Here is a 27,531-nt window from a genome sequence, read left to right as displayed (position 1 = left end):
ATAAGTCTGCCCTCACAAGAATGGGTTAAAAGAACGTGGTCTTTTCTGGGGTACATAACAGATTCAAACTACCACAGTACCTATTGCAAACTATGGATTAGAGTTAACAGTAATATTTTAATATTCTTTCATCAATAAGTAACAAATGTACCACACTAACACTATGGGTCAACAATGGGGGGATAAAGGGTATGGGAGGATTTGGATTTTACATTTTACTTTTCTTTCTGTTTTAGAGTCATGAAAATGTTCTAAAATTGATTGTGGTGATGAATGCACAACTCTGTGATGATACTGTGAGCCATTGATTGTATCCTTTGGATGGATTATATGGTATGTGAATATATCTCAATAAAATTGCATTAAAAAAAAAGAATTACCACAAGGCTGCAGAGTACCTCCTTACCTCATTTAACAAGGAGAAATAGTTCTTGAATTTCCAGAGTGATCTCATTTTTCCCTACTTTCTCTAAATACTTACTTCTGTGCCTAATAATGCCCCAATTTTCTTGATATGGAATTTAGATTATTGGGTACAAAGGCAAAATAAATGATTATAAGTCATTTGGTGAACTTTGTACACAGAAACTTATGCTTCCCCATAGTGAGATTATGTTGTCAGAATATGACATGAAATGATAATGATGTCATAAACCACTAGAACACACAGAACCACATAAAACATAATGATTACCTTGTTGGAAGAAACATTCGAACAAAGTCCTGGACATGAATCTTTTCATTTATGTCCTTTTTTTGTCCATTTGGACAAACAGTTGCTTCAATACAAACCAAGGTAATGTATCTTCTACTACAGGTATGTGCCTAACCTTAAAACTTATAAATTATGACTTTTATAATCTGCATTTATATTAAGTTTCTTAGCTGCTAAAAGAAATGCCATACAATGGATTGGCTTAACAACAGGAATTTATTGGCTCACAGTTTCAGAAGCTAGAAGGCTTGCTTCCTCCCAGGGCTGGTATCTTCTGGCTGGCCGCAGTCTTCGTAGTCTCTTGGCTTTTCTGTCACATGGCAATGCACATTGTAGTGTCTTCTCCTTTCTCTTCTGGGTTCCACTGACTTCCAGCTTATGTCTGCTCCCTGTGGCTTCTCTTTCTGTGTCCCATTTCTTTGCTTATAAGGACTTCAACCATATCAGATGAAGGCCCACCCTCATTCAGTTTGGGTACACCTTAACTAATAACATCTTCAAAGGTCCTACTTGCAAATGGGTTTACATACACAGAACCAGGAGTTGGGACCTGAACATGTCTTTTGTGGGAAACATGATTCAGTATTCAACAGCATTCCAACAATTAGTCAAGAAACTATGTCTCATCACAGGTGAGGCGGGGCAAGATGGCAGACTGGTGAGCTGTAAGTTTTAGTTACTCCTCCAGGAAAGTAGGTAAAAAGCCAGGAACTGCGTGGACTGGACACCACAGAGCAATCTGTCTTTGGGCATACTTCATACAACACTCATGAAAGCGTGGAACTGCTGAGATCAGCGAAATCTGTGGGTTTTTGCGGACAGAGGACCCGCGCCCCTCCCTGCCGGGCTCAGTCCCGGGGGAGGAGGGGCTGTCAGCTCCGGGAAGGAGAAGGGAGAACTGCAGTGGCTGCTCTTATCGGAAACTCATTCTACTGATTCAAACTCCAACCATAGATAGACTGAGACCAGACACCAGAGACTCTGAGAGCAGCCAGCCCAGCAGAGAGGAGACAGGCATAGAAAAAAAACAACACGAAAAACTCCAAAATAAAAGCAGAGGATTTTTGGAGTTCTGGTGAACACAGAAAGGGGAAGGGCGGAGCTCAGGCCTTGAGGCGCATATGCAAATCCTGAAGCAAAGCTGATCTCTCTGCCCTGTGGACCTTTCCTTAATGGCCCTGGGTGCTTTGTCTATTAGCATTTCAATAACCCATTAGATCTCTGAGGAGGGCCGTTTTTTTTTTTTTTTTTTTTTTTTTTTTAAATCCTTTTTTCTTTTTCTAAAACAATTACTCTAAGAAGCCCAATACAGAAAGCTTCAAAGAATTGCAATTTGGGCACGTCAAGTCAAGAGCAGAACTAAGAGAGCTCTGAGACAAAAGGCAATAATCCAGTGGCTGAGAAAATTCACTAAACAACACAACTTCCCAAGAAAAGGGGGGTGTCCGCTCACAGCCACCATCCTGGTGGACAGGAAACACTCCTGCCCATCGCCAGCCCCATAGCCCAGAGCTGCCCCAGACAACCCAGTGTGACGGAAGTGCTTCAAAAAACAGGCACACACCACAAAACTGGGCGTGGACATTAGCCTTCCCTGCAACCTCAGCTGAATGTCCCAGAACTGGGAAGGTGGAGCAGTGTGAATTAACAAAGCCCCATTCAGCCATCATTTGAGCAGACTGGGAGCCTCCCTACACAGCCCAGCAGCCCAGAACTGCCCTGGGGGGACGGCACTCACCTGTGACATAGCACAGTCATCCCTCAACAGAGGACCCGGGGTGCACAGCCTGGAAGAGGGGCCCACTTGCAAGTCTCAGGAGCCATACGCCAATACCAAAGACTTGTGGGTCAGTGGCAGAGACAAACTGTGGCAGGACTGAACTGAAGGATTAGACTATTGCAGCAGCTTTAAAACTCTAGGATCATCAGGGAGATTTGATTGTTAGGGCCACCCCCCCTCCCCGACTGCCCAGAAACACGCCCCACATACAGGGCAGGCAACACCAACTACACACGCAAGCTTGGTACACCAATTGCGCCCCACAAGACTCACTCCCCCACTCACCAAAAAGGCTAAGCAGGGGAGAACTGGCTTGTGGAGAACAGGTGGCTTGTGGACGCCACCTGCTGGTTAGTTAGAGAAAGTGTACTCCACGAAGCTGTAGATCTGATAAATTAGAGATAAGGACTTCAATTGGTCTACAAACCCTAAAAGAACCCTATCAAGTTCAGCAAATGCCACGAGGCCAAAAACAACAGAAAATTATAAAGCATATGAAAAAACCAGACGATATGGATAACCCAAGCCCAAGCACCCAAATCAAAAGACCAGAAGAGACACAGCACCTAGAGCAGCTACTCAAAGAACTAAAGATGAACAATGAGACCATAGTACGGGATATGAAGGAAATCAAGAAGACCCTAGAAGAGCATAAAGAAGACATTGCAAGACTAAATAAAAAAATGGATGATCTTATGGAAATTAAAGAAACTGTTGACCAAATTAAAAAGATTCTGGACACTCATAGTACAAGACTAGAGGAAGTTGAACAACGAATCAGTGACCTCGAAGATGACAGAATGGAAAATGAAAGCATAAAAGAAAGAATGGGGAAAAAAATTGAAAAACTCGAAATGGACCTCAGGGATATGATAGATAATATGAAACGTCCGAATATAAGACTCATTGGTGTCCCAGAAGGGGAAGAAAAGGGTAAAGGTCTAGGAAGAGTATTCAAAGAAATTGTTGGGGAAAACTTCCCAAATCTTCTAAACAACATAAATACACAAATCATAAATGCTCAGCGAACTCCAAATAGAATAAATCCAAAAAAACCCACTCCGAGACATATACTGATCACACTGTCAAACACAGAAGAGAAGGAGCAAGTTCTGAAAGCAGCAAGAGAAAAGCAATTCACCACATACAAAGGAAACAGCATAAGACTAAGTAGTGACTACTCAGCAGCCACCATGGAGGCAAGAAGGCAGTGGCACGATATATTTAAAATTCTGAGTGAGAGGAATTTCCAGCCAAGAATACTTTATCCAGCAAAGCTCTCCTTCAAATTTGAGGGAGAGCTTAAATTTTTCACAGACAAAGAAATGCTGAGAGAATTTGCTAACAAGAGACCTGCCCTACTGGAGATACTAAAGGGAGCCCTACAGACAGAGAAACAAAGACAGGACAGAGAGACTTGGAGAAAGGTTCAGTACTAAAGAGATTCGGTATGGGTACAATAAAGGATATTAATAGAGAGAGGGAAAAATATGGCAAACATAAACCAAAGGATAAGATGGCCGATTCAAGAAATGCCTTCACGGTTTTAACGTTGAATGTAAATGGATTAAACTCCCCAATTAAAAGATATAGATTCGCAGAATGGATCAAAAAAAATGAACCATCAATATGTTGCATACAAGAGACTCATCTTAGACACAGGGACACAAAGAAACTGAAAGTGAAAGGATGGAAAAAAATATTTCATGCAAGCTACAGCCAAAAGAAACCAGGTGTAGCAATATTAATCTCAGATAAAATAGACTTCAAATGCAGGGATGTTTTGAGAGACAAAGAAGGCCACTACATACTAATAAAAGGGGCAATTCAGCAAGAAGAAATAACAATCGTAAATGTCTATGCACCCAATCAAGGTGCCACAAAATACATGAGAGAAACACTGGAAAAACTAAAGGAAGCAATTGATGTTTCCACAATAATTGTGGGAGACTTCAACACATCACTCTCTCCTATAGATAGATCAACCAGACAGAAGACCAATAAGGAAATTGAAAACCTAAACAATCTGATAAATGAATTAGATTTAACAGACATATACAGGACATTACATCCCAAATCACCAGGATACACATACTTCTCTAGTGCTCACGGAACTTTCTCCAGAATAGATCATATGCTGGGACATAAAACAAGCCTCAATAAATTTAAAAAGATTGAAATTATTCAAAGCACATTCTCTGACCACAATGGAATACAATTAGAAGTCAATAACCATCAGAGACTTAGAAAATTCACAAATACCTGGAGGTTAAACAACACACTCCTAAACAATCAGTGGGTTAAAGAAGAAATAGCAAGAGAAATTGCTAAATATATAGAGACGAATGAAAATGAGAACACAACATACCAAAACCTTTGGGATGCAGCAAAAGCAGTGCTAAGGGGGAAATTTATAGCACTAAACGCATATATTAAAAAGGAAGAAAGAGCCAAAATCAAAGAACTAATGGATCAACTGAAGAAGCTAGAAAATGAACAGCAAACCAATCCTAAACCAAGTACAAGAAAAGAAATAACAAGGATTAAAGCAGAAATAAATGACATAGAGAACAAAAACACAATAGAGAGGATAAATATCACCAAAAGTTGGTTCTTTGAGAAGATCAACAAGATTGACAAGCCCCTAGCTAGACTGACAAAATCAAAAAGAGAGAAGACCCATATAAACAAAATAATGAATGAAAAAGGTGACATAACTGCAGATCCTGAAGAAATTAAAAAAATTATAAGAGGATATTATGAACAACTGTATGGCAACAAACTGGATAATGTAGAGGAAATTGACAATTTCCTGGAAACATATGAACAACCTAGACTGACCAGAGAAGAAATAGAAGACCTCAACCAACCCATCACAAGCAAAGAGATCCAATCAGTCATCAAAAATCTTCCCACAAATAAATGCCCAGGGCCAGATGGCTTCACAGGGGAATTCTACCAAACTTTCCAGAAAGAACTGACACCAATCTTACTCAAACTCTTTCAAAACATTGAAAAAAATGGAACACTACCTAACTCATTTTATGAAGCTAACATCAATCTAATACCAAAACCAGGCAAAGATGCTACAAAAAAGGAAAACTACCGGCCAATCTCCCTAATGAATATAGATGCAAAAATCCTCAACAAAATACTTGCAAATCGAATCCAAAGACACATTAAAAAAATCATACACCATGACCAAGTGGGGTTCATTCCAGGCATGCAAGGATGGTTCAACATAAGAAAAACAATCAATGTATTACAACACATTAAAAACTCGAAAGGGAAAAATCAATTGATCATCTCAATAGATGCTGAAAAAGCATTTGACAAAATCCAACATCCCTTTTTGATAAAAACACTTCAAAAGGTAGGAATTGAAGGAAACTTCTTCAACATGATAAAGAGCATATATGAAAAACCCACAGCCAGCATAGTACTCAATGGTGAGAGACTGAAAGCCTTCCCTCTAAGATCAGGAACAAGACAAGGATGCCCGCTGTCACCACTGTTATTCAACATTGTGCTGGAAGTGCTAGCCAGGGCAATCCGGCAAGACAAAGAAATAAAAGGCATCCAAATTGGAAAAGAAGAAGTAAAACTGTCATTGTTTGCAGATGATATGATCTTATATCTAGAAAACCCTGAGAAATCAACGATACACCTATTAGAGCTAATAAACAAATTTAGCAAAGTAGCAGGATACAAGATTAATGCACATAAGTCAGTAATGTTTCTATATGCTAGAAATGAACAAACTGAAGTGACACTCAAGAAAAAGATACCATTTTCAATAGCAACTAAAAAAATCAAGTACCTAGGAATAAACTTAACCAAAGATGTAAAAGACCTATACAAAGAAAACTACATAACTCTACTAAAAGAAATAGAAGGGGACCTTAAAAGATGGAAAAATATTCCATGTTCATGGATAGGAAGGCTAAATGTCATTAAGATGTCAATTCTACCCAAACTCATCTACAGATTCAATGCAATCCCAATCAAAATTCCAACAACCTACTTTGCAGACTTGGAAAAGCTAGTTATCAAATTTATTTGGAAAGGGAAGATGCCTCGAATTGCTAAAGACACTCTAAAAAAGAAAAACGAAGTGGGAGGACTTACACTGCCTGACTTTGAAGCTTATTATAAAGCCACAGTTGCCAAAACAGCATGGTACTGGCACAAAGATAGACATATAGATCAATGGAATCAAATTGAGAATTCAGAGATAGACCCTCAGATCTATGGCCGACTGATCTTTGATAAGGCCCCCAAAGTCACCGAACTGAGCCATAATGGTCTTTTCAACAAATGGGGCTGGGAGAGTTGGATATCCATATCCAAAAGAATGAAAGAGGACCCCTACCTCACCCCCTACACAAAAATTAACTCAAAATGGACCAAAGATCTCAATATAAAAGAAAGTACCATAAAACTCCTAGAAGATAATGTAGGAAAACATCTTCAAGACCTTGTATTAGGCGGCCACTTCCTAGACTTTACACCCAAAGCACAAGCAACGAAAGAGAAAATAGATAAATGGGAACTCCTCAAGCTTAGAAGTTTCTGCACCTCAAAGGAATTTCTCAAAAAGGTAAAGAGGCAGCCAACTCAATGGGAAAAAATTTTTGGAAACCATGTATCTGACAAAAGACTGATATCTTGCATATACAAAGAAATCCTACAACTCAATGACAATAGTACAGACAGCCCAATTATAAAATGGGCAAAAGATATGAAAAGACAGTTCTCTGAAGAGGAAATACAAATGGCCAAGAAACACATGAAAAAATGTTCAGCTTCACTAGCTATTAGAGAGATGCAAATTAAGACCACAATGAGATACCATCTAACACCGGTTAGAATGGCTGCCATTAAACAAACAGGAAACTACAAATGCTGGAGGGGATGTGGAGAAATTGGAACTCTTATTCATTGTTGGTGGGACTGTATAATGGTTCAGCCACTCTGGAAGTCAGTCTGGCAGTTCCTTAGAAAACTAGATATAGAGCTACCATTCGATCCAGCGATTGCACTTCTCGGTATATACCCGGAAGATCGGAAAGCAGTGACACGAACAGATATCTGCACGCCAATGTTCATAGCAGCATTATTCACAATTGCCAAGAGATGGAAACAACCCAAATGTCCTTCAACAGATGAGTGGATAAATAAAATGTGGTATATACACACGATGGAATACTACGCGGCAGTAAGAAGGAACGATCTGGTGAAACATATGACAACATGGATGAACCTTGAAGACATAATGCTGAGCGAAATAAGCCAGGCACAAAAAGAGAAATATTATATGCTACCACTAATGTGAACTTTGAAAAATGTAAAACAAATGGTTTATAATGTAGAATGTAGGGGAACTAGCAGTAGAGAGCAATTAAGGAAGGGGGAACAATAATCCAAGAAGAACAGATAAGCTATTTAACGTTCTGGGGATGCCCAGAAATGACTATGGTCTGTTAATTTCTGATGGATGTAGTAGGAACAAGTTCACTGAAATGTTGCTATATTATGTAACTTTCTTGGGGTAAAGTAGGAACAGGTTGGAAGTTAAGCAGTTATCTTAGGTTAGTTGTCTTTTTCTTACTCCCTTGTTATGGTCTCTTTGAAATGTTCTTTTATTGTATGTTTGTTTTCTTTTTAACTTTTTTTTTCATACAGTTGATTTAAAAAAGAAGGCAAAGTTAAAAAAAAAAAAAAAAAGAAAAAAGACAAACAAGGAAAAAAAAAAAAAAAGATGTAGTGCCCCCTTGAGGAGCCTGTGGAGAATGCAGGGGTATTCGCCTACCCCACCTCCATGGTTGCTAACATGACCACAGACATAGGGGACTGGTGGTTTGATGGGTTGAGCCCTCTACCATAAGTTTTACCCTTGGGAAGACAGTTGCTGCAAAGGAGAGGCTAGGCCTCCCTGTATTTGTGCCTAAGAGTCTCCTCCCGAGTGCCTCTTTGTTGCTCAGATGTGGCCCTCTCTCTCTGGCTAAGCCAACTTGAAAGGTGAAATCACTGCCCTCCCCCCTACGTGGGATCAGACACCCAGGGAAGTGAATCTCCCTGGCAACGTGGAATATGACTCCCGGGGAGGAATGTAGACCCGGCATCGTGGGATGGAGAACATCTTCTTGACCAAAAGGGGGATGTGAAAGGAAATGAAATAAGCTTCAGTGGCAGAGAGATTCCAAAACGAGCCGAGAGATCACTCTGGTGGGCACTCTTACGCACACTTTAGACAACCTTTTTTAGGTTCTAAAGAATTGGGGTAGCTGGTGGTGGATACCTGAAACTATTAAACTACAACCCAGAACCCATGAATCTCGAAGACAGTTGTATAAAAATGTAGCTTATGAGGGGTGACAATGGGATTGGGAATGCCATAAGGACCAAACTCCACTTTGTCTAGTTTATGGATGGATGTGTAGAAAAGTAGGGGAAGGAAACAAACAGACAAAGGTACCCAGTGTTCTTTTTTACTTCAATTGCTCTTTTTCACTCTAATTATTATTCTTGTTATTTTTGTGTGTGTGCTAATGAAGGTGTCAGGGATTGATTTAGGTGATGAATGTACAACTATGTAATGGTACTGTAAACAATCGAAAGTACAATTTGTTTTGTATGACTGCGTGGTATGTGAATATATCTCAATAAAATGATGATTAAAAAAAATAAACAAAAAAAAAAACCTATTGTAAATAGGAAAAAAAAAAAAAAAAGAAACTATGTCTATGAAATCTGCTGTTTCTTTGATGTTAACTTGAATAGATCTTCAAGAATTTCTAGGAAAGTGGCCGAAAATTTTATTTCTGTGGAAAAATGCAAGCAACATATAAGCATAATGAGTACGGAATTAAAGTTCTCCTTCACTCTCCTTGCCCAGCCAATCCACCTACACCACCACCACAAAACTAGGTAATACCCTGTGAATGAATCTGTCATGGGATCTAATATAGATTTTCAACAAGGGTTTGTTCTTGGTCCATGTCCTTTCCCATCACACAGATTCACACACAAATTAACACTCAAGTGCACTCACACAAATGCATGACATACATGCACACTCAAAACCTATAAGGTAATGGAGTGAGCAAGCCATGATGCAGGGTAACCCAGGTAATGCTACTGACTAGCCAGAGATTCCTCCTGGATCTGGCTTCTAGACTGTGGCTGGGGGCAGAAGCAGGGGAAGAAAATGACAGTGGAACACTGACCAGGCTTAAAAAAAATCATTCATCAAGAGACTTGATTTTTACCTATTGTGGCAAGCCACAATAAAAATAAAAATGAATAATCTCTTTGACAGGAGCTAAGCTTCAATCATTGGTGGCAAGAATGGACAATTTTAGGAGACGTCTACTCGTTATCATAATTGGCATTATGATCGTATCCTTTGCCTTTACCTGTTTTTGTTTTCTCCATTATAATTGTGTCAGTGACGATGTCCCCAGAGGAGGAGGAATGTAAGTTGTACACCTTTAAATTAAGAAGCAAAGTGTGTGTGTGTGTGTGTGTGTGTGTGCATATAGTGGAAGTTTCGTTGTTGTGATGGTTACTTATTGTTAACTTTACCAACCTCTTGTGGCTGAATACTTTCACTTAAATGATATCAGCTCTCAAATATTCTCAATTATATTGTCAACTTTAGCCAAAGCTGTCTCCCATTTAAGGTTCAGCTGAACCTAAGGCTATAAATTTCATTATAAATTGAGTCTAGGCAAAGAGGGCATGGGTATCTGAATAAGAGAGATTGAAGAATGAATGGAGAATGAAGAGGGGTGGGAGAAAAGGAGGAAGTTGGGTCTCTTCATTTCAAAGACAATAAAACCTTTTGTATAATCTACATTTTGAGATTTAATAGCATGAAAAATTGTTCACTGTTGTTGCTCTCATGATCTCAGTCCCTACTGGTTCCCTAGAAATTTCTCAAACCAAAAAATGATGGTTCAAATGTCATACTAGTGCCCTCTTCCTTTAGCTTTAGGGGAATATTTTGAAACTAAATGTGCAAGGATAGTGTTCCAGTTTGGCTTAGCCCTAAAACCAAAGAACACACCTGGCACAGAAGTGGACATGAATTTAATTGGGACTTACTGATGGGAGATGGTCCCACAGTTGCAGCTGGCCATGAAAAGTGAACCACACAAAAAAGAGAGCGGGAATGCCAAGGGGGTAGCTTATAAAAGTTTAGGTTCATTGGGTGTGACAAAAGAATTTCATCAGGTTCTCGGGAGATTTGGTCATTAACAGTGATCAGAGGAGGGGAGTTTTAAGGCTTTGTTGATACATCCTTTCCCCCCTGAGGGGGTCTGTTGACCTTTAATGTCTGTCCCAGTCATGTAGGCAGCTGTGTGTGTGACTTGCTCTCAAAATGAAGGAGGGGGTTGGGGCCCTAGGTCCTCACAATCCACCCCCATGCAGAAGACTACACTGATGATAGAACAGACATTACATCCATGTTTCATAACAACAGCATAAGAGACAACAGAATACTAGGAATCCCCCACACAGAGGTAACAACCCCACAAAGAGATGCTTTCATGGCTAAGAAAGGGAATTAAACTATTTAAGATTTTTTTTCCAGATTTTCCAATGTGTTGAATTCTGCTATGTCAGCAGGGTGTTTTATGTAGTCCAATTCACAGGGGTCACAGTCCAAGGAAGGCCGGTAGCGCCTGAAGATGGCAAGTCTGTGCAAACCCAACATTGGGTTCGATTGTGGGTGTGAGTTACTGAAGCCTGTGGGAAGGTGTTTGCTAGGTGAAAAGAAAAGATGTTTATGAGGAACAATGAGGGCTAATTACATGCTAGAGATCCATTGGTTGATAACAAGGTACCAGACAGAGGAACATTTTGGGGATTTTAAATACCATATATTCTCCCCCTGCAAATTTTGAGAGTTTTTTTTTTTACTGTAACATCAGTGGTTAATTGGGCATAATAAGGGTCCATATAGTCATGCATAACGTTTCCATGGGAATAGGAGGCCCTGGATTGGTTACAGCATTTGGGTAACTCTTATTCCCTGGGGACTTAGGATTCTTAACCAATGGGGCTGCATAGGCCAGCACCAATCCAAAGGACCTCATTTTCCCCATTTTGAATGAACTGAGGCACAGGCAACAGCAAATTATTACCATTCCCCCTTTAAGTCTGTAAAGTGGCTGGCCCTTTAACTTGGATTCTCAGTGCTTGCATTGATCCCACTGTCAGCATTTCAATGGGGACAAGTGCAGCAGCCCACAGCATTGCATTTAAATGAGTTAAGGTTTGACAGAGCTTTTTAGTCCATTGTTGTAGAGATTTCATAGTCCAAAGCCCGTGCTTAGGTCATTTGTCCAGTAAAAGGGGTTCCCTGATCACTGTCTATTTGTGTAGGTACACCATACAGAGCTCACACTCTTTTTAAACCATGGATGGTGGTCCGTTGGTTAGCCTTTCACACTGGGAAAGCTAACAAAAGTCCTGTAGCCCTGTCCATGGCAGCAAAAGCATACCTTAAGAATAGAAGGGGACCAATGCAGTCCACGTGTCCCATCTGGTGTGGCAGTCTACGTGGTTGACACAAGGAGCATGAAGGGCACTCTAGTGATGTCCACTAGCTGCTGGCAACAGTTACTAGACGTATTGGATGTCTTTTCACAATTTTTGTCCCCAGAGTGGGGCGACCTATGATTGTTCACTGTTCTTGCTTCCAGGTTGCCTTTGTAAACAGTCCAGCTATTGATACAGATGGTTAGAGCATCTCCTGGCTCATGCATTATTATCATTCACACTGCTTTTAACTTAGCCCATTGACTGCTTTGCATAGTGCCAGCCTCCCACCATATAGGGTCAATACTGGGTTGCACTGCCACAGCTATCTTTGTGGGAGGCTGCCTACAAGCAGACCCATCAGTGTACCAAGCAGATTCAGGAATGTTACCTGTGCTTTCTATAGTGGGCATTTCAATAGCTATTTCAGATACGGTGATTTTAGCTGTTGAATTCTTTATATAGCACACTGGTCTGAGAACCTTGTGCAGTTTTGCACTCAGAGTGCTGGTATTGAAAATGCTGCACTGTCACAGGTAGGCTTTCCATTTGGATGTGCTTACTTGGGTACTGCCAGAGCATGGCTTAGAAGCCGTATCAGTTATCCACCCCTGAGTACGAGTGGCTGTTTTCAAGTTGACTGGGCATGTTTTTGTCAGTCCCTCCATTTGCAATAAGGCATCATATGCAGCACACAATTGCTCTTTCAGGGGGATGTATCTCAGTTATGCCCCTTTCCATAAATGTGACCAAAAGCCAAGGGGCATTTGTTTAGAATGCTGCCTCTGCCACAGACCCCACCCAAAGCCAATATCAGTGCTGGCTACATCAAATACACAGGGCACATCTGAAACTATACACTCCAGTGCTTGTGTCTGGGTTACTGCCCTTTTTGCCTTTTTAGATGCAGCCTGTTGGGAGGTGTTCCATTCCCAGGGATGGCTTTTTTGAAAAATCAAAACATACAAAGGTTTTAACATTTGGGCTAAGTGAGGAACACAAGGTTTTCAATACCTTAACAATCCCAAGAAAACCATTAGTTGCTTTAATGTTTGCAGCACAGGGAAACATTGCACCTTATCAACTAAAGCAGAAGGTGTAGTTTTTGTTTTACCCAACCATACAACACCTCAGAATTTGATAGAGAAGCCAGGGCCTTGCAGTTTGTTGCCATTGACTTCCTATTTCTGACTTTTAAGGGGAGATAGCAATGAGCCTGAGGCTTCTTTTAATTCTGAAATTGAGTTACTGGTTAGCATGACATTATCAATGTAGTGAAATAGAGTTACACTGGTGGGACTTTTTCACTTAGCTAAATTTTTTTTTTTTGCCACGAGACTGTGGCAGATGGTCAGGCTATGTACATAACCTTGGGGAAGCACAGTAAAAGTCCATTGTTGGCCTCCCCAGGGAAGGCAAATGCAGGCTGGATTGATTTTTCTAGGGAGATACTAAAGAAAGCATTAGCAAGATTTAATACAAAATGATATCGACACATTTGGGTACTAATTTCTTGTAATATACCAGTGATGTTCGGGACTGTGGCATGCAACAGTGGTGTTACTTTGTTTAACTCCTGACAATTTACTGATACTAATGTTTGCTGCTGGTTATTAGGGGACCAGTAAAGGGTTAATTCTACCTGTGGTCTCCGATCCTGGGGTTCTCAGCTATTGTTGGCACCTTGGGATTTTGACCTCCCCCCTTCGGAAGAGGGAAAGGGACTTGCCACACCTCTTCTGGGGAAGCAGAGGGCTCTGAGGCTTGAGCTCCAGGGCTCAGGCTCTGAACAGTGGATTTTTTATCTGACCTTTATTTTGAAACTGTGGGTTTCTGTCTTTTTCAAAACAGTCTGCTGTAGCTAGCGGTACCACACACAACAATGGCTAGCCAACTGCAGTGCTGTCAAGCAAGTGGGTGACCCCTCCCCACATCAAGGAAGCAGGCCACCCCAGGATTACCCTCACAGACTTGCAGATTTCTCTGTTTTTCTCGAGACAGTCTGCTATACCTGACCATATCGCACACAACAGCCAGCTGACTGCAGCGCAGTCAATTAAGTGGGCAACCCCTCCCCACATCAAGGAAGCAGGTCACCCTGGGACTCCCCCCACAGATTCTCCCTTCCCAGGACTCATGCCTATCATGGCCAGTGGATCTTTGGTCCTCCTGGCTGGCTCACCAATTGTTCCAACCCAGCTTAGCCCTAGGACCAAAGAACATGCCAGGCATGGAAGAGGACATGGGTTTAATTGGGACTTACTGACAGGAGATGGTCTCACAGTTGCAGCTGGCTGTGGTAAGTGAACTGCACAAAAAAGAGAGCGGGGAGTGCCAAGGGGGTGGCTTATAAAGGCTTAGGTTCATAAGGTGTGACAATGGAGTTTCAGCAGGGTCTCGTGAGATTTGGCTATTAACAGTGATCAGGGGAGGGGAGTTTTAAGGCTTTGACAATACACCCTTTCCCCCTGAGGGTGTCTGTTGACCTTTAATGTCTGTCCTGGTCATGTAGGCAGCTGTGTGTGTGACTTGCTCTCCAAATGGAGGAGGGGGGCAGGGCCCTGGGTCCTCACAGATAGATAACTTGGTGAAAATATATAGGAAAAAATGACTCTGGCCTAAAATGCTTATTTTTTTCTTTTAAGTTATATTACAAAATACTTTATTAAAAGTTTAATTCAAAATAAATGAGATGCATATTCTCTCTCTCTCTCTGAAAGCAACAGATTTGAAACAACTTTGTATCATTCCATATAGGTTTTGTGGTCACCTAATGTGGATGAAATAGGAAAATGCTCTTAAGAAAAAGAAAAAGCATTTAATATGAGTACATATCTGTAACCTGAGCCATTGCTTCCCCTGTACTACAATTCTTACTGTCTTCAGTCTTCCTAATAGAACCAAAAAGAAACCAAAGCACTAAACTGATACAGTATCCTAGATTTTCTGATGATAGCAATAATATTCTTTTGTTTTAAATTGTCATACTCCCAATTTTCTATACTTTCAGGACCACAAATCGAGAAATAGTAGCCAACTCATCCAAATTATCACTCAGTGCAACCAAGACTAGCAGTCTATGCAGTCCAGAAAAACAATCCCTGCTACCCAGTGTGGACAAGTTATATGGACTACCAAGCCCAGAAAAGTCATCCATACCATCCAGTGCAGAAAAATTAATCAGGCACTCAAGTACAGAAAAGTCATCCCTACCATCTAGTACAGAAAAGATGATCAGAACACCCAGTCCGGGAAAGTCATCCATGCCATCCAGTGCAGAAAAGTTAAGCAGAACACCCAGTCCAGAAAAGTCATCCATACCATCAAGTGCAGAGAAACTGATCAGGGAATCAAGTCCAGAAAAGCCATTCTTACCATCCAGTGCAGAAAAGTCAATCAGACAATCAAGTCCAGAAAAAGGATTCAAGTCATCCAACCTAGAAAAGTCAGCTAGGGAAACCAATCTAAAAAAGCCATATAAGCTAGCCAGTCAAGTCTGTTCATCCTATCCAGATAAGCCAGTCAGGCCATCTCGGTCAGCTAATCCACAATATCCAGCCAGGCCAGCCAAGTCACCCCATCTACACTCTCCACAAAATAAAAAATTTCCACCCAAGTCATCCTGTCCAAGGAAACATGCCAAACCATCCAGACATACTAATCCCAAAAGATGAGGTAATACAAACAGAATGGTTATGCCATGCAGGCCTCAATTAATCAAGACCTGTAAATGCTACAGGGAAAGATGCCTTGTTTGCAACACTTCTGATGAGCCTTTTTGTCCGGCGCTGCCCCGCTCGGTCCCCGGTTCCCGGCCGGCGAGGGGAAACAGGGAAGGAGAGAGAGAGATGCAGACTGCGCGAACTAACCTGGTCATGAATCACGACTCGAACCACACGGCAGTTGTGAAAGCAAGCCCTTTACTACAGCTAGATGAACATTCTGTGTTACTGGTTCCCACACGGGGCACGGCGCCTCGTGGGAGAGCAGCCTCGATGTGGCCGTCAGGCACGGCTCCTTGTGGGCTGTCTCACCCTACCCCGTCCGGGTAAGACCTTTTATACACAATTAACAACCAATAAGCTTCTAGGCTAGTATCGCGTATACAGGATTTCGATTGGTAGGAGCGGGTGGCGGATACATGCGTCACTATGCGGAAACAGGATGCAGGCGCCATCTTGGCTCACTCGATGGGCGGGGGTAACTCTAGAGCAGGCTGCAGCGCATACGCTAGGCCCGATTCGGGAGGCGGCTTTCCACATCTCCCCCTTTCTTATTTATTTTTGACCCAGTGTCTCCAGTGATGAGCGTGCTCCCGTGAACCCAAATGGTTCACAACCTCTTTGGTGCTTTGGGGAGTCTGGACTAGGCCTCAGCCATCCAGCGGCGGAGCCTCTAGCACCAACCAGAATGCTCACGTCATATGGAGACCGGAGAGTCCGTAAGCTGGAAGCAACGTGACTCTCCCTGCAGTGCTTTGCCTGGCAACTGGGGAACAACGACGGGGGCAGGAACAGCAGTAACCAGAGTCGGGGGTGTCACTAGGTGTCTCTGTGCAATGGCTAGGGTCCAGTCTGGCCACAACTAGGACTCTGCCCTAGAGACCCACCTGAGACAAAATTATGACTACTGGTGTCGCCTTTTACACCCGAGAAACAGCCATGCGATTCGCTACAAATTTTGCTCCAAAGCGCCCCACCTGAGGCGACCAGGAAGGGGTATGGTTAATAAATCGGTCACTATCGGGGGTAACAGAGGTGGGAGTCATAGCCATCATAGTGGTAACACGCAATTGCTGCTGCGCTTGAAACAGGCGTTCTAGCAAACATTTAACAACGACTAATCCCACCAATAATTCCACTGCAATGAGGATCCAATTAGTTAAATTGGGCCAAGAGAACCAGGAAGAAACACTGTGCAATAGTTTCTGTAGAACCTCGCCTAACCCGGAGAGATCGACTTTAACGGGTTTTAACTTGATCCCCCCAATTGTGTCTAAACTAGATTCCACCTGTTGGGAGAGATTAACAAATTCAGGAAAATATGACCTTTTCAGCCAATCAGAGACTCTGGAAATGCTTCCGGTCACGTTGGCCCTGACAGGAGTGACACAGAGTTTAACCGTAAGCCACCGGGTGTCACATGTTTGCTGAAGCACTCTCCAGAGTCCATCTATTTCCAGTCCAAGTTCATCTATCTCCGCTTGGAGTTTCTGAATGGCCTGGAAATTTAAGTTCAGCATCTGATTGTGGCGGCGTAGCACGTCTCGGGTAAGGTTGACCAAGCCATTTACCGTTTCCATCGTTATGGCGAGCTGCCGATCTGTCCATGCTTGTAGCACAGCCTGCCCGATCGTTGGGACAAACAAAGAGGAAGCTACACTGGCAGCATTCGATAGCCATTCTTTTATGCCTCTTGGACGCCTAGACTTAGAGAAGGGGATATTGTTAAGTGAAACAACTTGAGAAACAGGGCCAACCCAGTTGGTTGCCTTGACGGGGAGCCAGACATAACTTGGGCGATACACTAGGATAGCGGGGCGGCGAGGCATCCGGGTCTTTGGAACGGTTGCAGACTGTAGGAGCAAGCCCTGGAAGGAAAAGGCACCTTTGAGTCTCCTTTTTACTCAAGATCCCTTCACAAGACTGGCGGCTCTTCCCTGTAACGTTAAGAAATTCAAGCAAGACTCCCTTACTTAACTCGCCATTACCAGTTTCACAAGTAGCATTCGCCGCAACTGTGGTGTTGACAACCTTGACAGAGAGGTTAGCAAAAGAGAGGATCAGTGTGTCATTGGTGAGGGGGAAGGACTCGTAGTTCCACTAAAAAGAAAAAGGCAGATTAGAAGGATTGCTATAGGAGAGCAAAGAACAGAGTTACCGATCCTCTTTTTGGGCAACCGCGGGGTGGTCAGTCCTACTATTATCATCTTGTCGGTCGTCGCCATCATCAGCAGGGTCGGAGGCTTGGTCTAATGGTTCAGGTTGTATATTCGTTGGCGTTTCTGACAGCTGTTCCTTGGCTTCTTCAGGTGATGTCACGGTTCTCACCAGTCTTTCCGGAACCCACACTGGTTGACGTCCTGGTTCCTGGGGAAAAACACAAACAGAGCCTCTGGCCCAGCTGAGCACCGGGTCAGGGCCTTTCCACTGCCCCGACAGGACATCCTTCCAACGGACTAGACCTCTATGCGGAGGACTCGGGGTGGTGTGTTGCAGGGCAGGTGTCATTCCTTGTGAATTTTCGTTTAAAAAATTATATGTGAGCAAGGCTACAGACAGTCGAGCTTTTGGGGACAGGCCGTGGCCTATACCCTCTTTCTGTTTTTTAAGCAAGTCTTTGAGAGATCTGTGCGCTCTTTCAATGATTCCTTGCCCCTGAGGGTTATAGGGGATGCCATGTTTTAATTGGACATCCATGTTGTCACAAAATTTTTGGAAGGATTTACTAGTGTAGGCAGGCCCGTTATCCGTCTTTAACGTCTTTGGCTTACCCCAAGCTGCCCATGCAGCAAGGCAGTGTGCAATGACGTGGGAGACTCTTTCTCCTGGTTCAGCAGAGGCAAATAAAACTTGGGAGCATGTGTCCACCGACACATGTAAGTACTTGATCTTACCATACTCTGAATGATGAGTGACATCCATCTGCCAAGTATCCCCTGGGGTGAGACCCCTAGGGTTGACCCCAACCGAGGGGACTGCTCTCTGCTCTGCACAATTGTTGCAGGCTCGGACAATATCTCGAGCAGCTGCACGTGGTATGCTGAACCGCTTAGCTAGGGTACCTGCGTTGATGTGAAACTTGGCATGGAATTCTCGGGCTTGTTGATACGGTACCAGCGTCGGAAAGATGTGCAGCTGTCGAGTGGCTACATCTGCGCTATGGTTCCCCTGGGCCATAGGGCCAGGCAAACCTGTGTGGGCTCTAATATGGGTTATGTAAAAAGGGTGTTGCCTGGTCCATATAACCTCCTGTAGTTTGGCAAAGAACGTCCTTACTGTAGAGGAATGTTTAACAATGCCCACCGTTTCTAAAATTTGTACAGAGTTCACAACATAAGCAGAATCCGAGACGACATTTAAGGGCTCGGAAAGGCTTTCCAGGACTGCAATGATAACCTGCAGTTCTACCCATTGAGGCTTTTGTGGTTGGAAGAGCACTGTTTTAGGAGTGTCCCCCTCCACACAATACGCCCCTGTTCCAGAGCTGGAGCCGTCCGTGTATACGGTGGGGGCGCCTGCTAGTGGCCTAGGAGAGGTTACTTTGGGAAAAATCACTGGGTGCCGGGTGACAAACTGCAAGAGAGGAGCCTTAGGGAACTGATTGTTAATGGGACCAAGAAATGTACACCGGAGAATGGCCCATTGATCTATGCATCCGGTGAGTATCTCAAGCTGCTGGGAAGAATAAGGCACCCTGAGATTTTTGGGCTGCTGACCGAAATGCTGCACAGCCCTTTTAATGCATTCTAGGGCCAAGTCTGCAACCGCTGTAGGATAGTGCTCTAGGACTTTTTTGGGGGAAACTCCAGGGTGGACCCAGAGCAGCGGCCCCCGCTGCCACAGTACCGCAGTGGGCTGTAATTCTGTCGGCAGCACGCAGGCTTCAAAAGGCTCATCAGGGTCTATTCTCTTCAATGCAGCGCCACTGAGCGCCTGTTCCACCTGGCATAGTGCTCGCCTTGCCTCTGGAGTGAAGCTTCGAGGTGAGTTTATATTAGAATCCCCCTTCAACAGGTCGAACAAAGGTGTTAGTTTGACATTGGGTATTTTTAGGTATGGACGGATCCAATTGATATCCCCCATGAGTTTTTGTAGATCATTGAGAGTGTGTATATTGTCTAGCCTGAGAGACACCTTTTGGGGGGAAACATGAGTGGGTGCGACTTTCGCCCCCAGGAAAGTGGTAATGTCAGTCATTTGGATTTTTTCAGGGGCAATCTCTAGGTTAGCTTCTCTAAGACTAAGGACTAAATGTGACAAAACTGTTTTAAGAAGATCTGTGTCTCTATGGGCTAAGAGAATGTCATCCATATAATGGATGATTTTCACTTGAGGGAACTGCTGCCGAGTGCTAGCTAGCTTCGCAGCGACATACAGCTGGCACATGGTAGGACTATTAGCCATGCCTTGGGGCAGGACTGTCCATTCAAAGCGTTGACAGGGCTCCTCTTGATTACTAGAGGGCACAGTAAAGGCAAACTTAGGGGTGTCTTCAGGGTGGAGCGGAATAGAAAAGAAGCAATCTTTCAGATCTATGATGAAAATCGACCAGTGCTCCGGTAATGCCGAGAGGAGGGGCAGTCCCATCTGAACGGGCCCTAAAGGCTCCATGCAATCGTTAATAGCTCTTAGATCATGTAGCAGTCTCCATTTACCAGATTTCTTTTTTATTACGAATATAGGGGTGTTCCACGGTGACGTGGAAGGGGCGATATGGCCCTTTTCTAGTTGTTCTGATACTAGGGCGTGCAACGCTGCAAGTTTTTCCTGTGGCAAGGGCCACTGAGGCACCCACACCGGAGCCTCGGTTTTCCATTTTAGTTTTATAGGTGTGGGTGGGAATCTCTCCTCAGTGGCCCCTATGAAAAACCCAAGCCTCGTCTGTCAGACTTGGGGGCAGCTTGTATAGGCTCCGCACGTCCGTGCAGTGAAGCTCCTAAACCCTTGCCGGGGGTATACCCCATTTCTTTTAGCAGTCGCTTAGAGGTTGGGGAGTAGCCGCTAATTAAAGTAACGTCCATTTGGGTCAGAATGTCTCTTCCCCACAAAGACACAGGCAGGGCTAATACATAAGGCTGGAAACTGCCTTGGTGTCCTTCTTCATCGGCCCAATGAAGGGCAGCTGCACTGAGCATGGGCGCTGAAATTTGGCCTATTCCTCTAATGGGCTCTTCCGCCCTGCTCGTTGGCCAGGTGGGGGGCCATTCTTGTTGTCTTATGATAGACCGATCGGCCCCTGTATCGAGCAGGCCCAAGAAAGATCTGCCTTGCACCTTAATGGTTAGCATAGGTCGAGACTCCAGGGACATATGGAGTCCCTCAAAAATCGCTCCACTGGATCCGAACCCTTTTTCCCCTCTCTGTCTGATTCTGCTTGGAAAGACTGCATGTAAGCTGGGTAAGAGCAGGAGCTGCGCCAGCTTATCACCTTCTGCAATGACTAAGGTGCCCCGCTGAGATTGAACCATAACTTGGGCACGGCCTGTGAAATCTGAATCTACAAGTCCTGGTATAACTGTTAATCCTTTCAGGGCCGTGGATGCTTTTCCCAATATGAGCCCTACAGTACCAGCCGGTAAGGGCCCCTTGAAGGAGGTCCCTACTAACTGGACACCCATGGAGGGGGTTAGTACGAGTCTGGAGGTGGCACAGAGGTCCAGTCCTGCTGAGCCGGGGGACGCACGAATTTGATCGGATCCTGTGTTGTCGAATGGCATGCAAGGGGGTCCGTCGAAAGGGCGGACCCCCTCTTCCCGTTTTTTGGAATCTGCTCGGGGCGGCCAGAGAGGCGTCTACCCTGCGCATCGAAAACCGATTTACAGTCTTCTGCGCGGTGGGGGCCTTTGTGGCAACGGCCACACGGCCTGGTTGCTGCACCTGGTTCGCCAAACCGTTGAGTGGCAGGGGGTTGACGTCTATTGGGACAATCTCTCTTAAAGTGCCCTGATTGGCCACAGCCATAGCACCCGTTAGACTTTGCCCCTAAGGTTCTCGGGCTTTTTGTAGCCACCTGTAGGGAGCTGGCTAGCATGGCAGCTAGACCTGCATTAGTTAAAGGGCTGCCAGCATCTCTACAGAGCCTGACCCACTCTGTCAAATTTTTTGCTCTGTTTTGTGCCAGGATAACTTTGCACTCCTTGTTGCACTGCTCAAAAATCATTTGCTTAACCACAGTCTCTGCTACTCCTGGATCTGAGAAGATTCTCTCAGCTGCGGTTTGCATCCTGGCTACAAAATCCGCAAATGGTTCTGTGGGGCCTTGGTGTATATTGCTGAGTGAGGCCTGAGCCTCTCCCTCACCTGTTAGCTTTTTCCAGGCACCCACAAAACAGCGGAAGATCTGGGCATAGACCTCTTGTGGGAAACCCGTTTGGTTCTGGGCATGGGCGCCTCTCCCCAACAGCATGTCAGCATTCCACCCGCCACGTCTCCCCGCCGCATTCCTTGCGGCCTGCTCTTCAGCTAACTCCTCAAACCATGCTTTCCAATCTATGAATCGGCCTGACGGCAAGCAAGCACGGGCTAGCTGAAAAATATCTGCGGGTGTATGATTTAGAGCAGAGAGGTTCTCGATCATGTTCAAGGTATAAGGGGCATTGGGGCCATACTGATGGACGGCCTGCCTCAATTCCCTCAATAGTTTGTAATCATATGATTCGTGCCGATTGCCACCTTGGGGATTGATAATAACCGGGTACATTTCTGAGACTGGCTGCGGCTCAAGTGGCTGGTAGCCACCCAGCATGCCAAAAGGTCTAAATGTTGTGAAAGGGTTCCATCTCCAGAAATGTCTCCCACCACTACCTAATGGCAAAGGGTCCTGAGGGCCTGTATACTCGGGCGGGGGGTACGGCAAAGGTTGCCCCTCCCCTGACCGACCCATCGGGGTTTCCGGGTCTGGCAGCAAAGGATAATTACATTTACTGGGCATGGCCACTAGAGGGAGCTCTCGGCAAGGTCCTTTGGTGGGACCGCCCAAGGCGTCAGTTGGGAGCTGGGGTGTCCCTGGGGGTGCAGCGGTAGACATTGGCGGGGCGGAAGGCCGCACGGGTGTGGCGGGAGGCTCCTCCCACTCAATTAGCGGGGATGCTTCCGCCTTCTCGTCAGTATCGCTATCTGACTCTGAGTCAGAGTCACTGGACTCCGGCGGTTTGCCCTTACAGGAGCCGTCCGCTGACGAAACTGACTGGGTTTCTTGGAGCGCGCACCGTGCTTCTTGCAAGACAGAGGACGGGCTTAGGCCGGTAGCCGATTCTAGTTCAAGGACCGCACGGACGGTCTCCCATATGGGTACTAGAATCGGGTCCATACACACGCCCGTCTGGCGCGCTCGGTCTATGTCGCGACCGAGCTTCATCCAAGAGGGTAGGCTAAGGCTGCCGGTGCAGGCAAACCAAGGGGCAAAAGTATCAACATCATCAAGAAAACGCTGAAGGGAGCTTTTCCTGACCGAGATACCCCGTTGTTTCAAAAGGTTCTTTAAGGGAGCTAAGAGAGGTGAACTTCCGGACTGCCCCATGATTGCAGTCGGCACTATACTTCAGTCACTCGGAGAGCTCTTCCGAGTCCCCCGGGGTCACCTGAAAACCCACGGGCCCTAACTATCATGTAATAAGACGCACTCACCTTCTCGCGTTGATCAGGCGCGGGAAGTCCGCCGTAAGCTCGACGCGCAGCGCTGCTCTCCTCACAGAGGGACCGTCGAGAGCGAGGCAGGAGGAGGAGCTTCCCCGTACGGGCCACCACTTGTCCGGCGCTGCCCCGCTCGGTCCCCGGTTCCCGGCCGGCGAGGGGAAACAGGGGAGGAGAGAGAGAGATGCAGACTGCGCGAACTAACCTGGTCATGAATCACGACTCGAACCACACGGCAGTTGTGAAAGCAAGCCCTTTACTACAGCTAGATGAACATTCTGTGTTACTGGTTCCCACACGGGGCACGGCGCCTCGTGGGAGAGCAGCCTCGATGTGGCCGTCAGGCACGGCTCCTTGTGGGCTGTCTCACCCTACCCCGTCCGGGTAAGACCTTTTATACACAATTAACAACCAATAAGCTTCTAGGCTAGTATCGCGTATACAGGATTTCGATTGGTAGGAGCGGGTGGCGGATACATGCGTCACTATGCGGAAACAGGATGCAGGCGCCATCTTGGCTCACTCGATGGGCGGGGGTAACTCTAGAGCAGGCTGCAGCGCATACGCTAGGCCCGATTCGGGAGGCGGCTTTCCACACCTTTTGTTGGTGATTTTGCTAAGGCCGGGATGAAAATTGCTGAAAATCCATCATTTTCAAGAGAATTGAAGTCTTATTTCAGGTTCTATCATAAGAGAGCTTCCATGTACAAGGAATACTGTAATGAAGTGAGTGATAGTGATTTGATGACATATGACAGTGAAGATGACAGTGATGGGGAAGTAACCATTATTTGTAACATAAGGTACAATGACACTTTGCCTATAAGTGCCCATAATAAATAAGGGTTCAATAAAAATAAAATCCGACTGTGAAAAAGTAAACTTATGCCAACATACTATTTTATGCTCACTGTCCTGTAAGACACCAATTGAAGGAAAATCCACATATGATCACTATTGAGATTAGCCCTATCAATCTTGGAGGCAATTTATTTTTAAAAAAATAGTCATTAAATGTATGACATAGCACATGATTGTTGTTGTAATTATTACTGCACTTTAGGGCATAAAGTACATCTTTTGATGTATTTTTTCTTAGATCTGGTCGTTTGAATGGGAGCCATAAACATGCACATAAACCTAGAAACGAATTGCAAAGACAACATGGACTCTTCCTTCCCTTGGATTATGCCTTAGTTGAAGTTCCAACCCAATTAAGTTAATTTTTCAATGTCTACATGCAGTCTTAACAGTTTAAGACCGTCTCTTTGTCTGCGGTGCACAGTGGCTGGTGGCAATGGCACTATGTGCTTGGCTCTGTCTGAGTTGGGGAAATTCCTAACAACACTGCCTCCTGTGGCTGTTACCTAAAGGGTCACGGGCTTGTCCGCCTGTGGCATCTACACCTGGAGCTCCACAACATCTGTCCAAGTGTTCTGGTCTTCATGACTCTCAACAAGGCTTTTAATTCTTTTTCTTACCCTTCCAAATGGTAAAAATTAAAAAAAAGAAAAAAAAAAGTTGGCCCTGGTGTGCATTCTCAAAAGGTTCCCAGTTAGAGGTCTGCTCATCTGCGCATTTTCCCAGAAGGTACCTCCTCTGTCTGCCTCTGATCAGCAGGGGTGGGAGGCCTGAGGCAGCGCCTTGGAGTTATGTCCTTTAACTTCCCATAGACGAGATGTTGACCTGAACTTCTTCTAAAGGCATGGTTGAGAAAAGTGGGCAAAATCCTTGATCCTAAGCCTATATTCTAGTAGAGTGCAGTTGGTCCCATATAATATTCAGCAGGCATAATTTAACACCCGAAGCTAACATGTATTGAGTATGTACTATTTGTCAGGCACTGTACTAGTCTCTTTATGTCTCACAAGTTGCAAAGCTCCGCTCAAGTTTGCTGATTCACTAGTAGGACTCACATGACTCAATAGCAGGTTATACTCATGGCTAAGGTTTACTAGAGAAAAAGGACACAGAGCAAGAGAAACAGTGAAAGTATATGTATCAGGTGGAACCCAGGCTTTTGAGTACTATCCCACCTGGGGCCACACAGGATGTGCATTCTCTCTAGCAGCAAACTATAGGGTCGTGTGTGCAATGCCTCTGCCCAGGGATGCCCATGCAATTCTCTGGGTCCAAAGCTTGTATTGGGAGCTGGTCACACAGGCACATCATGCTATGTGAGCAGCCATGACAACTGATACTCAGGAGTTCAACAGTAGAACCAGGTGCACATCATCAATCTTGAGGTTTGTGCAAAGCAACCCCAACAAGCTGATGTGGCATAGTCCGTTGTGATGTCCGAGACATTATTGTCAACCACTAACATAAAGAACATTCCAAGGGCCACATTCCCAGGGACTGGTCAAGGGTCAATCATGGTTCCAGGTTCCCATGGAGACCTGCAAGGACTGAATAACCAGACCTTCTGTATTAACTCTTTCCTTATACTTGATATATTTTATTTAATCCCAAACAATTCCCCAGGGGGATTGTATGAATAAACTGAGGCTAAGAGACATATAGTAAGATAACCCCTAGTAATTGATTAAGCTGAGCTTTGACTCTATGATTGACTTATGCTCAGTCTTTCATGTTGCCCTACTGCCTTCTTACTATCAGCTACTAGCGTGCCTGGTTATTGACAGATCAGCCAATCTGTTGTGGAATCAAACTCCCTCTTTGACTTTTATTCAGTTTGGGCCATTCACCCAGCCTGTCAGGGGCATATAAAGATGCCCTGTATTCACTGGGATCTGATATCCCTGAGGCCTCTGTCTCTCCATAGGTGGTCCCCCTCACCCCCCACCCCTGGCCTGTACTCACAAGGTTGTCATAAAATTCACTTTTAGTAGCCACTTATGCATCAAAGTTTTAAGAGATGGTACATACATTAAAAAAGCACTGTGTGAACTACAGACGAATTTCCTACTGGTATTACCCATTTGCAAAAGACAAGCTGGAAGTTAAAAACTCAGATGAAAAAGCTGAATATGACACTGTACTTCACACTAAGACCCATTTTTAAATATATTTTCACAACCTCTGGGAAAAAAAAAAAAGACAAACCGGAAAGGAATAAGTTGCAGATTATTCTGGGTTAGAAAAGCCTGGTCTTCTTAAAATTCACAAAACAGAAGCAAAAGTTCTAATCAAATGTTGAGACTTTATTTTGAAAAAGTTCAAGCATATACAAAAGAGCAAGTCGTATAATGAGCCCCCATGTAATCACCACCCAGATTCAACAATTTTCACTACATGGCCAAATTTGTTTCATTTGTACACCAATCCACTCCCCCATCTCCTGTGTATCTTTAAAATATAAGGGCTTTAAAGATACATCAACACAATAGCATTATCTCACCTAAAAATTAACAATAATTCCTTAATATCACCAATCAACCAGTCAGTGCTCAAATTTCCCCACCTGTCTCCTATTTCTCCTTTTTTATAGTTGGTTTGTTCAAATGATGTTGATCAACCTAACAGTATCTAAGACTAAGTTTTTTAAATAAAAATTGCAATGCCATTACTTAACCTGGTTTTGTTTTGTAGGATGATTTTGGAACTAATTAGAGCTGTCAGTATCCTAGGAAATAGCAAAAGTCGATCTTTTATGGTTTTCAGTTTAAATTCAACTGATATCTCGGTAGACAAAGCCAAATAATCTAAGCTCTATTCCTTTTCCCATTTGAACCTAAAGACATGTAGTACTTCAAAGGCTGTGAATATTAATATCTAATAAAGATGACTAACTGCCAGGAACAACCAATGATAATGACATCTAAGAACAAGGTATCTGCATGAGTATGTATGTTCCATTTTAAACCACACTTAATTATAGAGTAGGAGTCTTCAGAATATTTGGAGCTCATTCAATATGCAAAATTCTAAGTACATTAATGGGGGCTTCACACATAGAACCAGTATAGAATATGTAATAAAAATAGGCACCATGAGTCAGAGAAGAATTTTAGATGAAAAAAAAAAAAAGTCTGCCCTGGGCAAATAATTAAGTCCTGTCATTCCAATAGATAGTCTTTGGCACTCTTGATGTTTGTGCAAAGCAACCCCGACAAAGTGACCAGATGTCCTGGTTTAAGTAAAACAGTCCCAAATTTCTATTTCCTTACTTC

At 44.1% G+C, this 27,531-nt stretch overlaps 1 protein-coding gene across 1 annotated transcript; it reads left to right on the top strand.

Annotated features, from left to right (window-relative positions):
* Positions 1-729: 729 nt before the first annotated feature.
* Positions 730-24,847, top strand: CXHXorf66 (chromosome X CXorf66 homolog). Its single transcript, XM_037820925.1, has 6 exons — positions 730-817; positions 2,098-2,108; positions 9,825-9,973; positions 15,055-15,682; positions 24,020-24,201; positions 24,772-24,847. The coding sequence occupies exons 1-6, from the start codon at positions 730-732 to the stop codon at positions 24,845-24,847; spliced, it is 1,134 nt and encodes a 377-aa protein (XP_037676853.1).
* The last annotated feature ends 2,684 nt before the right edge of the window (positions 24,848-27,531 follow it).

This window comes from Choloepus didactylus, chromosome X (assembly GCF_015220235.1).
Source record: "Choloepus didactylus isolate mChoDid1 chromosome X, mChoDid1.pri, whole genome shotgun sequence".
NCBI lineage: Eukaryota > Metazoa > Chordata > Mammalia > Pilosa > Megalonychidae > Choloepus > Choloepus didactylus.
The sequence above is the reverse complement of the archived record's forward strand: the minus strand, read 5'-3'. Positions and strand labels throughout refer to the sequence as shown.